Source organism: Coregonus lavaretus, assembly GCF_964263955.1.
Source record: "Coregonus lavaretus genome assembly, chromosome: 4".
NCBI classification, from domain to species: Eukaryota; Metazoa; Chordata; class Actinopteri; order Salmoniformes; family Salmonidae; genus Coregonus; species Coregonus lavaretus.
In genome coordinates, this window is record NC_139991.1 from 63,622,102 (window position 1) to 63,636,386 (window position 14,285).

Consider the following 14,285-nt stretch of genomic DNA (forward strand, 5'->3'; position numbering starts at 1 on the left):
GCGAGTCAGGAGGCAAACGGAGGGCGTGAACTAAAGAGGAACCGAGAACGGGAAAGCCACCAGAGCGCGGGACAGCACAGAGAAAGAGATACCCATCCAGATACATTTTATTTTCTTCATCTCTACCTGCAAACCTGCTCCTCCGGGCTTTTTCCAACTCCGAACCATTCAGCCGTTCACCAGTGATGTCCAAGGAACGACCGACCGAACCGGGGATACGGGTGTTACACCAGCAGGCTATGGCTTCACTAGGCAACATGGATTGCCTTGCTCGTTTCTCGCCGGATTGTGCTGAAATAGAATGAAGCTGGTTTGGGTTAAACGCAGAGTGCAGAGATGTCGGTGCCTTTGCTGAAGATCGGCGTTGTGCTGAGCACCATGGCGATGATCACCAACTGGATGTCGCAGACACTGCCCTCGCTAGTGGGGCTCAACACCACCAAGCTCACCGCGGAGAGGGCAGGCTACCCGGACAGGAGCACCGGAGTAAGTGGCACCGCAACTTTACGCTTCCCGTGGGTTCATTTTGGCTGCATTAAAAATAATGGGTTTCTCTACCATTATTTACCTGGCTGGAAGATGTTCTGTTATTCGCTCGCATGTTTGGTTCATGAATTATTAAAAGTATAATAGGGTTATTAGGCTATTGTCTCCTCCAAAATGTCTTATTTTTTGCTTGACAGGGTCACTAGTATTTATGTTGTGCTGCCTATGTTTTCAGCGCCTTGTTGCTTGTCAGATCTTAGAGAAAATAGAATTTGAGAGGCATGATTAATATCGCCTCTCTCAGCTTGATATCTCGCTGGATAGATATAGAGACGGAGAGCGAGATAGTCCGGTTGTAGGTTACAGTATTTTCGAGGAGTGGCGTGGGAGCGCGCTGCATTGTGAGAGGTGGAGGAGAACAAGGGAGCGCGGTGGAGACTGAGCGCGACAATGGGTTTGTTTGGATGCTGTCATTGATAAAACGCTGCAAGGTAAAAATGAAGTGAAAACGAAATTTCGTATCCAGACCTTTCCAGTGAAGTCAGCTGGGTTCCTGTTTGTCCCCGGCAGCAAGGCACCCTCAGTTCAGTGGGGTCTCTGATTATCAAATGAAAGGCGCACCAGAGTAAAAATGGGTCATTTTATTACGCGGGGCATATTGCTTCTTGTCTTTATCTCTTTGTCAAGCGCAATCTGACCTTTTGGTTAATCAAAGGAAATTATTATAATTATTATAAAATATAAATAGTCTAATACTTTGTGAGATATTTTACGCATTAAGGTTGACTAAGAAACCATTCATGGGTTACATTTTTGGCAAAAAGCTATTTGATTACAACATATACAATTTCAATAGTGTCCTTTTTTTTAAACAATACAATCTGCTTCAATGTAAAGGCTGCACTGTAATTAATAAATATCCCTGTGCCTACCTAGTCATTTTAGCTTATTATGTGATGATCAGATGGACAGAATGTTGCGTTATTACATAGTACTAAAGATCAGTAGGGTGGAGTGCTTTGCTCTCTCTGATCTGTACTCCCATGGGATTATTGATAAAAGCTTCCTCCAAATGAACCTGTCTTTCGTGGTGATCCAGTCCTAATGATGGGAGAAGCTAGTGGAGTAGTAGAGTACTACAGTACATACCTAGTAATCCACCACTATATTCAGTCAATGGCCCTGTGAAGTGAATATGAAAAGGTTGCCAGTTGGTTTTAAACATTCACATAGTTGTATTTTCAATTAATTTACCATATTTTAAGTACATTATTGGTGACATTTTTGGTTAACTTATAGGATAGGATGTACAGTGATGACTGAAACAGGATCCAAGCACTATATCCATTCACTCTCAGTAGTATGCCAGACATATCATAATGCACTTAGATTAATGTTCACCATTGGAATTGGTTGGTCATGATGTAGGCTACAGTAGAACGATAGATTGTGGAATGAGTGTGTGGATTCAGGATCAGGATGCTGTTGGCTTTTATGTACAGTGGTAATGGAAGTGCTAATATTTCAGATTAATCAGGCAGATATTCTATGTCTTAAGAGACTGAATAGGAGGGAAGTGCCTTCAGACTTCAGACGACCAAGGCCGATATGTATTGGCTATTTCCTGTGTTCGTGCCACCAGACCTATACCATTAGACCTGAGGATACATATGCAGCAGGACTCTTTGACTGACAGGCTGTGTGATTACTGGGCCTCAACTTGTTAATCACTCAGGGACAAGGACAGTGACATGTCAATCAACACTGCTGTCAGATGCCTATCAGATTGTGGTTCATTAGCTGTGAGACCATCATCAGCACCACATTCAGCATTCAATGACGACCTCTTGAGTGTTGTAGGATTCTGTATACCAAGTCTTGGCCCAGTCTCAGTGTGGACTGTGTTGATTGTTTAGTCTTGACAATCTCATACCTCCTATTCGTGTTGTTTTATAATTGGACACCAATAACTTTGATAATGTACATAGATGAGTATTTGGACAAGTCTCGACCAGTTCGATAGGCTGCCGTTCCCCTCTGATGGCATTTGATGATTTGATGGAGCGGGGTGGGAGGTGGGGAGGAGTTGAATGGTTCTCATCGTGACCAGATGGCGCCATGCGTGTGCATCCCACAGACTGACGTTATGTAAGCTCTGGCTGTTGCGAGAAAATATCTATGTAGTAGTGAGGGTTTAACACACGACTCCACTCCACCACTGCAACGGGTGCGGCACGTCACCACAAGCCTACACTGTGTGATTGAAACGTACTGCTAAAATAAGCCTATTCAGTCAGAGAGTAGGCGAGGATGGGTGGGGTAGAATACTTTAGTCAACAAATCCCTGACAATTGGATTATAGGATGAATGCTTTTGTTATTCTCTTGTCTCACCTGTTTTCTCTTGTTTTTTCCTTTCATCCCCTCCTCATTTCTTTTTATCCCTCTCTCACCTCTCTCATATCTCTCATCTCTCTCACCTCTCTCATCTCTCTCACCTCTCTCAATTCTCTCACCTCTCTCACCTCTCTCACCTCTTTCACCTCTCTCACCTCTCTCATCTCTCTCAATTCTCTCACCTCTCTCACCTCTCTCATTTCTCTCACCTCTCTCACTTCTCTCACCTCTCTCACCTACCTCACCTCTCTCACCTCTCTCACTTCTCTCACCTCTCTCACACACTCTCCCGTATTCTCTCTATTCCGTCCTCTTCTTTCTCTCTTTCCCACATTGTTACATCATTTTCTTTCTCGCTTCTGTCTGACTCTCTCTCTCTCTCTCTCTCTCCCTCTCTCTCTCTCTCTCTCTCTCTCCCTTTCTTGGTCCCTACTTCCCTCCATCGCTCTCCTCCAGGTGTTGCCAGTGAACCCAGAGGAGTCATGGCAGGTGTACAGTTCTGCCCAGGACAGTGAGGGGAGGTGTGTGTGCACCGTGGTGGCACCGCAGCAGTCCATGTGTTCACGAGACGCCCGCACCAAACAGCTGAGGCAACTGCTGGAAAAGGTAACTATGGTGACATAATGTCCACAGCAACACCAATGACCTGTCACGTCTTACCTCACAGATTGTGGACTACAGGAAAAGGAGGACCGAGCACGCCCCCATTCACATTAACGGGGCTGTAGTGGAGCAGGTTGAGAGCTTCAAGTTTCCACATCACCAACAAACTATCATGGTCCAAACACACCAAGACAGTCGTGAAGAGGGCACAACAAAGCCTATTCCCCCTCAGGAGACTGAAAAGATTTGGCATGGGTCCTCAGATCCTCAAAAAGTTCTACAGCTGCACCATCGAAAGTATCCTGACTGGTTGCATCACTGCCTGGTATTGCAACTGCTCGGCCTCCTACCGCAAGGCACTACAGAGGGTAGTGCGTACGGCCCAGTACATCACTGGGGCCAAGCTTCCTGCCATCCAGGACCTCTATACCAGGTGGTTTCAGAGGAAGGCCCAAAGACTCCAGCCACCTTAGCCATAGACTGTTCTCTCTGCTACCGCATGGCAAGCGGTACCGGAGCGCCAAGTCTAGGTCCAAATGGCTTCTTAACAGCTTCTACCCCCAAGCCATAAGACTCCTGAACAGCTAATCAAATGGCTACCCGGACTATTTGATTTGACATGGACAGCAGCCCCAGACAAGCCACTACGACAGCAGCACCCTGTCTCAACCTATTCATCGCCACAGACTCTGAGCCCATACTATAGAAACATTCATTAAAGTCAATGTTTTGTGATGGATGAATCCGTGGCCATATTGAGTGTATGCATACCCATTTTCATGTGTCACTGTTCCCCCCTGTGATAGGTCCAGAACATGACCCAGTCCATCCAGGTGCTGGACCAGCGGACCCAGAGAGACCTGCAGTATGTGGAGAAGATGGAGGTGCAGCTGAGAGGTCTGGAGACCAAGTTCAGACAGGTGGAGGAGAACCACAAGCAGAACATCGCCAAGCAATACAAGGTACAGCCACAGTAGCAGCCCAGCATACCTAAACCCACCCTGCTAGGGCTATGGGGGCTATCACCATCACCATCACCATCACCATCACCACTCATCTAATGCAACCACCATCCACCATGGATGGGTTTATGTGTGTGCCCACTGCCCACTCAGGATATGGTCCAGCATCAGATGATAAACAACAACATTCTCACTCAAAAGTTATTCGAAAAAATACTTAGGTGCTGGATCCTCGCAGATAATCAATGGAGAGCACTCAAAAAATGCAATTTCAATACCTATCTATTATCCATGCATGTTTAATTACTGGTTAATGAATGAGTGTTGAGATTGAACCATTGGAGTGCTGCATATTTCTTTTTCAATGGTTCAGCATCACCAACCTCACCTAGAGTGTTTTCTATGGTCTCTAGGAACAGCTCTCAGAGTTGAATGTATCAGGACTGTATCAGAATTAACTAAACACTCAGGACTTAAGACTTTTGATAGGAAGGTTTTGGATTCAATATCTAAATAAACAGTCTTCTTCCTCCATAACAACGTTTGCTTGTAACCGTTATTACAACCGCAACTACCATTTCCACTAATACTAGTACTACTACTAATAACACTAGTAACCATAATTCATTCAGGTGTTTGAGCTGGAGGGATACTGGACCATTCAGTGGCCACATGCAAAAACAATAATCAACCAGATATTAATTAATTGCTTGGCTCACCTTCCTTCCTCCCATCCTCCTCCTCCTCCTCCCTCTCCTCCCTTTAAAATGATTATCACCAATGTCAATTTAGGACCACACACATTTTTTGATTGCTTGATTGCTTGATTTCTTGATTGATAGGTTGATTGATTGATTGAACTAATCAATGAGAGAGGGTAGTAGATACACCAGTAAGTCACAGCTAACCTTTAAAACCACAGAAGAAGAAGGAGGTCAGAAGCTACAGGCACATTGATGTAAGTTTCCTGGCACTCAGACACTCCTCTCCAGTTACCTGGCTAATGATGACAGACTGAACTTCTGCATGTATTGTAGTCTCCTCAACATTAACAGCAGTATCAATGACAAAACAACTATTTCCACCCCCTGCATCCCTGACTGAGTGTCTACATGTCCAATGCATGCCCCCCACATTCATATCATGAGTGCAAAATCAAAGCATGCTTAACATACTCTCTAATCCAGTGTGTGTTTTTCTGTGTCTCTCAGATAGGTTAGTAAGCTAGATGTCAACAGTATGTTATGTTCTTGCTTGCAGGGCTAACTTTAGGACATGTAAAGAGAGAAGAAGGGGCAGGTCAATCCACAGTACTGCGAGATTTACGAGCGTTCATGATTTACCTTTAGCACCATTAGTACTACTACTAAGAAAACCCACCTACCCCTTTCCCAAATAACCAACCAGCCAACCCTACCTACCTGAAACCCCACCTACCCCTTTCCCAAATAACCAACCAACCAACCAACCAACCAACCAGCCAGCCAACCCTACCTACCTACCTACCTACCTACCTACCTACCTACCTACCTACCTACCTACCTACCTACCTACCTACCTACCTACCTACCTACCTACCTACCTACCTACCTACCTACCTACCTACCTACCTACCTACCTACCTACCTACCTACCTACCTACATTCTGTAGAAAGGGTTCTACGTTGAACCCAAAAGGGTTTTACCTGGAACCAAAAGGGTTCTATCTGCAACCAAAAATGGTTCTTCAAATGGTTCTCTTATGGGGACAACCGAAGAACCCTTTAAGGTTCTAGATAGCACCTTTTTTTTAAAGAGTGTACCTACCTACCTACCTACCTACCTACCTACCTACCTACCACTGATCTTTTCCTGCATGTTACTGGTAGAACATTTCCATCAAAAGGCTTTTTCAAAAGTAAAAATTTAGTTGTTTCCAGTTATTATTATTTTTATTGTTCTTTTACTTTTGGTTTTTGTCTATGCATATTTGGTTACTAAAGACTACTACATACCTATAAACATTAGTGATAATAACATCTGAAACCCTTTGTTGTGTGTGACATGTAAAAGCATGTAACTCTATTGCATTTTAAACGATGATGACCAATAAAGAGCTTTCCCAATTGTTTCCTGGTGTACTGAGGGCTTGTGTTTAACGTAACGGCTCGTCTGCATCATGACGGAGCCGCCGCTTGCTCGCCAATACGGTGGAACACTCACTGGATTTGTTTGCTCAGACACACACAAACACACTGTACACACACACACTAACACACAGGGCTGTTGTGTTACTTTGAGAGAATGTCAGTGTAGGCAAGGCTAGAGTAGTCAGGGCCAGATAGATGCTTTCTTCTTTAAAAAAAAAACCTTTTTGGGAGTCTTTTCTTTTTTGTCTCCAGGCATGACACTGAACCCAGCTTATTTCAATCCTTTCAGGCCATAAAATCGAAAATGGAGGAGCTTAGGCCGTTGATACCAGTGTTGGAGGAGTACAAAGCCGATGCCAAATTGGTATTGCAGTTTAAGGAGGAGGTCCAGAATCTGACGTCAGTTCTAAGCGAGCTCCAGGAAGAGATGGGAGCCTATGACTACGAGGAACTCCACAACAGAGTGTCAGGTCTTGAGGAGAGACTCCGAGCATGCATGCAAAAATTAGGTAGGCTGAGAAAGTTTCTGACTCACACTATCACACACACACACTCTCTCACACACACACACACACACACACACACTCTCTCTCTCTCACACACACACACACTCACACACACACACACACACACCCTTGTCCACATTGTTCATGGATAACTTCTGTATGGTGTTAGACTAGAGTGAAAGCTTCAGGCACATGTACTACACGCCTCAGAAACATTCTACATCAAGGTACACTGTGTACACACATGAAACATCTGAAAAGAAACACACCATCCTTCTCTCAACACACTGGAACACACCTTAGCTTCTTTCCAGATGTCATGAGCAGACATACTATTACACAGCCTATCAGTTAAATATGTATTACATGTATGTCTCACAATTGTTTCAAACACCTGTTTCTCAATATTCTATAGGCCGCCCTTTGTTTAATCCCATTTTACACTGAGAAAAAAAATATTATCCCATATTTTTGCCTGTCTCTGTTTAGCCAATTAGCCAATGTGGCAAGGGTGAATTTGATCATTGAACACATACCAGTGGAGGCTGCTGAGGGGAGGAAGGCTCATAATAATGGCTGGAACGGAGTAAATGGAATGGCATCAAACATATGGAAACCATGTGTTTGATGTATTTGATACCATTCCACTATTCCGCTCCAGCCACTACGACAAGCCCGTCCTCCCCAATTAAGGTGCCACCAGCCGCCTGTGACACATACGTAGGTGAGTTGTATGTACAATCTGTAACCAATTTGAGGTATAATTCTTTGTCACCCTCTCAACTCTATTTAACCATCTCATCTCAGTCTACAACATCCTAGTGATTTATTACAGTGTTAATAAATGCACTGCACACCTACGGTGTAGTCTTACAAGGCTGTCTAGTGGCTGTTGGTGGAAAACACTTCTCAGAGCTGTAGTAGGGTTTGCATTTCAATAGCCTGCTGAATTACTCTGCTATGAATGCAGTGACACGCACACTGTCTGACCTATAAACATCACACACAAACAGAAATTCACACACACACACACAATTCTGCCATCAGTCAAACACAGCTGGAGAGCATGGTAAGTAGTCTCTCCCCCCCCCCCTCTCTCTCATTCATAAACATATTCTAACACATGCTAAACACACATAGAAATTGCTATCTGCAACACACATTCTGCCTCTCCCTCATTACCTCTTTCATATTCCCCATCTCTCCCCCTCTATGTGACTTGATGACCTCCTCATCACTACCAGTACATGATTAGTCCTGGACCAGTAGTGGTAGAGTCCTCACTAACAGGTTGTGTCCCAAATAGCACCTTATTCCCTATATAGTGCACTACCTTTAACCAGAGCCCTGAGGGCCCTGGTCAAAAGTAGTGCACTATATTGGGAATAGGGTGCCATTTGGGACGCAGCCCCAGATCAAGCCACATGCGCAGCCTCTGATCTGTGTAGAGTTCTGTGAGGATTAAGTGAAACAGACTGCAGGAGACAGTTCACAGAGATTAGAGATCAGATAAGATAAAGGAGAGGTCAGAGGTCACTCAGCAGGAGACAGTTCACATAGTTTAGAGATCAGATCAGATAAAGGAGAGGTCAGAGGTCACTCAGCAGGAGACAGTTCACAGAGTTTAGAGATCAGATCAGATAAAGGAGGATCAGGCTGTTCCTTCTCTAATGTGTCTACATTCACACTAAGATCAGGCTGTTCCCTCTCTAATGTGTCCACATTCACACTAGGATCAGGCTGTTCCCTCTCTAATGGTTCCACATTCACACTAGGATCAGGCTGTTCCCTCTTTAATGTGTCCACATTCATTCACTGATTCCATAATCCTCAAATCATCATTCCATTCCAGAATGACTGACTGATGGTTTTGGGGTTAGATTTCCCCGTAGTCTAGCTCTGGTTGGCTGGAACCATATTCAGGCCAATAGGAGATTAGATTAGACCTCATGTGCATCTTTCGCTCTCCCCGAGGTCCAGACGACCATAATCCAAAGATAGGAACATGGTGATTGGAGGAAATAAATAAATAAACACAGATTATTACTATAGTCTGTAATCCCACGGAGGTATTATGTAAGGGGCTGATAGTAGTGGTGTTTGTTTGCTCATGTGATGTTGTGTTTGTCTCGCTGCTGCGGCTGCTGAGGTCTCATAATCACAGCTATACACATGTAAGGGCATGAATGAATACACATACCCAGGAGCACACACCCACATGCAGGGAACATGCACACACAGACACACACACACGCGCGCACACACACGCACACACACACAGGGACGTGCTTGATATATTTAATTTAATTTAATACATATCAAAAGTGTGCTAAACACACAAATGATCTAGTTTTAACTTCCGAAACGTTCAAAATGTGGGAAAATAATACCGTGTGGTAGAAAGAGTGAAGACAGATAGACATGAGAGAAAGAGTGAGGGTAAAAGTGACAGGAAAATAAGAATCAGAAATCTAATCTGGATTCTATGACTCCTTCCCATAATTGCATTTCACAACCACATTAGTGCCAGAGAGGGAATGAGAGAAAGAGGAAGAATCGCATAGAGAGCGAGAAAAGCATAGAGAGAAAGAGAGAGAGTATAATGGGGGACGGGACTGGAGCTGTTTGTTCGTTAGTTGACATTAAGATTTAACAACAGGAACGAGGTTGTTCCCCATCTGTTCATAATGATAAACCCATTAATCAAACTACCTGGCTGTCATCAGGGAACGAGGCGCAGCCAAGCGTTCAGCGCTAGATATGTCAACTTCACATCAACACCTCAATCAAGCCTAATTAACGATATGCTCAGCTCAAACAGCATAGAACAAGTAGCAGCAGCATGAGCACAATATATCCTACATAACTGGAACAACAATTACATCTCTCTCCCTCCATCTCTCCGCATTTCTCCCCATCTCTCTCTCTCTCTCGCTCCCCATTTCTCTCCCTCCCTCTCTCTCTCTCTCTCTCTCTCTCTCTCTCTCTCTCTCTCTCTCTCTCTCTCTCTCTCTCTCTCTCTCTCTCTCTCTCTATCTCTCTCCATCGCTCAGACACAAACATAATGCACAGAATACCAAAGACCATTACCTTTATTCTCTGAGGATGACAGACAGATGGAGGCCTAGACATGGACACACACAACAATATACACATCCTATTGTTCTTTTGTGAATGAAGGCTAAGAGTGAATGTTTTGTAAATGATGTTATTGTGTGTAAGTACAAGATTATTTCTTTATTACAGCATACTAGCCAATATGAATCATACAAATGCAGTGTTGAATCTATGAGAATTATATGTTGTATCTATGAGAGGTATTTCTATGTTGGTTATTCCTTTTCAGCATGTGGGAAATTGACGGGCATCAGCGAACCTGTCACCATCAAGACGTCTGGATCCCGGTTCGGATCCTGGATGACTGACCCTGCGGCACCGGAAGGAGATACCAGGGTATACACACACACACACACACACACACACACACACACACACACACTTCAGCCGTCCATCAACATGGAGAAAATACAATTACCCCTCTTTAAAGCTCCAAAAGCGTGTGAAGCCCAGCTACATTAAGGTAATGATTTCCTTACCTCGGTAGCGTCTAAAGCCCAGCTACATTAAGGTAATGATTTCCTGACCTTGGCACTGTGTTTCACTGCTGTAGCTACTGGAAGATCACACTAGCTGCTTCACATTACACTCATTGTCTGCATCCCAAATGGTACCCTATTCCTATATTGTGCACTACTTTTGACCATGTCCCATAGGGCTCTGATCAAAAGTTGTGCACTATGTAGGGAATAGGGTGCCCTTTGTGATGCACACTATCTCACTCAGATGACATGACTAATGGCACTCAGTTGAAGAGGCCAGGCTGTTAAGAGCCCTGACACACCCATAATAGAGTTGACTCTTCAGAGTCTGACCTTAATAGAAGCTTTGATTAATGTTAATGTGTTGTCTGTCTGTCTGTCTGTCTGTCTGTCTGTCTGTCTGTCTGTCTGTCTGTCTGTCTGTCTGTCTGTCTGTCTGTCCTTTGTACTAAATGGCCATGTCTGAGTTAGCTCTCCTGGGCTGGGCATATGTTGGATGAATAGACAGCCCTAGCTTTCATTACTAAAACACATTAAAATGCAAATGCAGAGAATAAATGTGTGGTTTACATCTGAGCCCTGACAGCTAGGTTGTTAATGAAGGGAGGGTGTTTGCCAAGATGTTTATATGACTTTAAAACGTACACATGTGCAGATCTGGGGTTTAGAGGTTATAGCACAAATACATTAAGCACACGCAGACATAAACATACATGACTGTCATAGTCATAATAACATCTGTACATGGATGGAAAACTGTACATGTTACATATGTGGGTATCCCTGCTATTGTTCTATACTTGTGGTTTCTCTGTGTAACGCGCTGCTTGTGAGTTACAAGGTAGTGTGAGAGTCTTGCACTCACAAAAGTTTTAAAAGAATAGAGACATTTCAAATGTTATATTATTGGCTGTGTACAGTGTTGTAACAATGTGCAAGTAGTTGAAGTATGAAAGGGAAAATAAATAAACAGATAAATATAGGTTGTATTTACAATGTTGTTTGGGCTCCACTGGTTGCCCTTTTCTCATGGCAATGGGCCACAAATCTTGCTGCTGTGATTGCACACAGCGGTATTTCGCCTAACAGATATGGGAGTTTATCAATGTTTGATTTGTTTTCAATTCTTTGTGGGTCTGTGTGATCTGTGGGAAATATGTGTCTCTAATGTGGTCATACATTTAGCAGGAGGTTAGGAGGTGTAGCTCAGTTTCCACCTCATTTTGTGGGCAGTGTGCACAAAGCCTGTCTTCTCTTGAGAGCCAGGTCTGCCTATGGCGGCCTCTCTCAATAGCAAGGCTATGCTCACTGAGTCTGTACATAGTCAAGGATTTTCTTAATTTGGAGTCAGTCACAGTGCCCACTGTGTACTCTCTGTTTAGGGCCAGATAGCATTCCAATTTGCTCTGTTTCTTGGTTGATTCTTTCCAGTGTGTCAAATAGTTAACTTTTTGCTTTCTCATAATTTGGTTGGAACTAAATGTGTTTCTGTCCTGGGGCTCTGTGAGGTCTGTTTGTGTGGGGTCTCTCTCTCTCTCTCTCTCTCTCTCTCTCTCTCTCTCTCTCTCTCTCTCTCTCTCTCTCTCTATCTCTATCTCTATCTCTATCTCTATCTCTATCTCTATCTCTATCTCTATCTCTATCTCTATCTCTATCTCTATCTCTCTCTCTCTCTCTCTAAGTAAGAGGAGAACATTAAAGTTTGGTGATGGTGTTTGATGGACCCCTAAGGCCCTTACATCCGGGCTTTCAAAGATGAATTAGCCAATAAAATTGTCTGGAGAGGGGATGGGAAAGTTGAGGTGTGTCAGAGCTTGGAGGGATGAAGGAGGGAGGGATGGAGGATGGAGGAGGGAGGGAGGGATAGAGGAAATGGAGGAAGTGGTCTAGGCAGGCGCCCCGGAAACTTCCTTAAAGCCCCAGCCAAAGCCACAGGCGAAAAAAATACGAACCTTTTATCCAGAATGATCCTCATTATCCCTGTGCGGCTGGGCTCATCCCCAACCCCGGCCTGCCTCCACCTGCAGCTTCCTGTCATTCCTGACTGTTTGTATTCTGAAGCAGCAGGCTGGATCTCAGCTTGGTCTGCTCTGTCAGGAGGCAGGAACACCTCTCCCCGCTCTGCTCTGAGTCAAGCATCCGATTTAATTAGGCTTTCTGTTGACAGCGTGATTTGATTTACAGTGTGAAATGATGCGTGATATATAAATCTTCTATCTACATAATGGTGCATTGAGGAGTTTGATAGGAGGGTTTTAACAGGACTGCAGGGTGCGTTTTATCTTGTTTGTATTATAAAGTTGCTTCTGACTCTGTGTTAATGTTTCCTCTCTTCTCTCTACTCGTCTGTATCTCCATCTGTTAGGTTTGGTACATGGACGGTTACCACAACAACCGCTTCGTGCGGGAGTACAAGTCCATGGCGGACTTCATGACAACGGACAATTTCACGTCTCACCGCCTCCCCCACCCGTGGTCCGGGACAGGTCAGGTGGTCTACAACGGCTCCATTTACTTCAACAAATTCCAGAGCCACATCATCATCAAGTTCGACTTCAAGACCTCCGCCATCAGCAAGTCACGCCAGCTGGACAACGCCGGCTTCAACAACATGTATCACTATGCCTGGGGCGGCCACTCCGACATCGACCTCATGGTGGACGAGGGCGGTCTCTGGGCCGTCTATGCCACCAATCAGAATGCTGGAAACATCGTCATCAGCAAGCTGAACCCCAGCACGCTTCAGATCATCAAGAGCTGGACTACCAACCACCCCAAGAGGAGCGCCGGCGAAGCCTTCATGATCTGTGGTACTCTCTATGTTACCAACGGTTACTCTGGAGGGACTAAGGTGTACTACGCCTACAGCACTAACTCCTCCACATACGAGTACATAGACATCGCCTTCCAGAACAAGTACTCCCATATCTCCATGCTTGACTACAACCCTCGGGACCGTGCTCTCTATGCATGGAACAACGGACACCAGGTTCTGTACAACGTCACACTGTTCCACGTCATCAGCTCACAGGAATTGTAACCATGGAGACAGGACTATAATATACTATATAGAGAATAGAGAGAGATCATCCTATATATGAATATACTGTATATCTATAAGAGAAAGACTTTATGGAAAGAGCAGCATATATAGTATGTAATATCATAAGACTGTCTTTAGAGAGATTACATCAACCATGACTGGAACTGCAACGTGAATGAATGTGCACATCGATTGGAATTAAAAAGAGAACTGTTTACTAAAAATTAAGGGAACATGATACATCTAGAGTTCAAAACTATATATTGGACTGAAAATAACAGATGCCAAAAAAATATCACGCCTTTCTTTTTTAAATAATGGATAGTAACCATCATAGAAGATTGTCTCTGTGGCTCTGTGTCTGTCTCTGGAAGTATTGTAACTCCCTCCTCCCTCCTCCCTCCTCCCTCCTCCCTCCTGGACGTAACTCTATGGGTATCAGCGGGGTCCTAGCAAAGGACTATGGGTTATATATAACTATTGGTTATAAACTGTTTGCCAACCAGGATCCCCCCATCGGCCCTCGGACAGAGAGAGGGAGAACCTCACCCTTTGGACAGA

General features: G+C 44.3%; 1 protein-coding gene across 1 annotated transcript; it reads left to right on the forward strand.

The window, feature by feature from the left end:
- Window positions 1-336: 336 nt before the first annotated feature.
- Window positions 337-13,721, forward strand: LOC311128397 (noelin-like; the record flags this gene model as incomplete). The annotated part of the gene is made up of 6 exons (XM_084160518.1): window positions 337-486; window positions 3,339-3,488; window positions 4,292-4,447; window positions 6,866-7,085; window positions 10,429-10,535; window positions 13,047-13,721. 6 exons carry the CDS (start codon window positions 337-339, stop codon window positions 13,719-13,721), a joined length of 1,458 nt encoding a protein of 485 aa, XP_084016644.1.
- Between the last annotated feature and the right edge of the window lie 564 nt (window positions 13,722-14,285).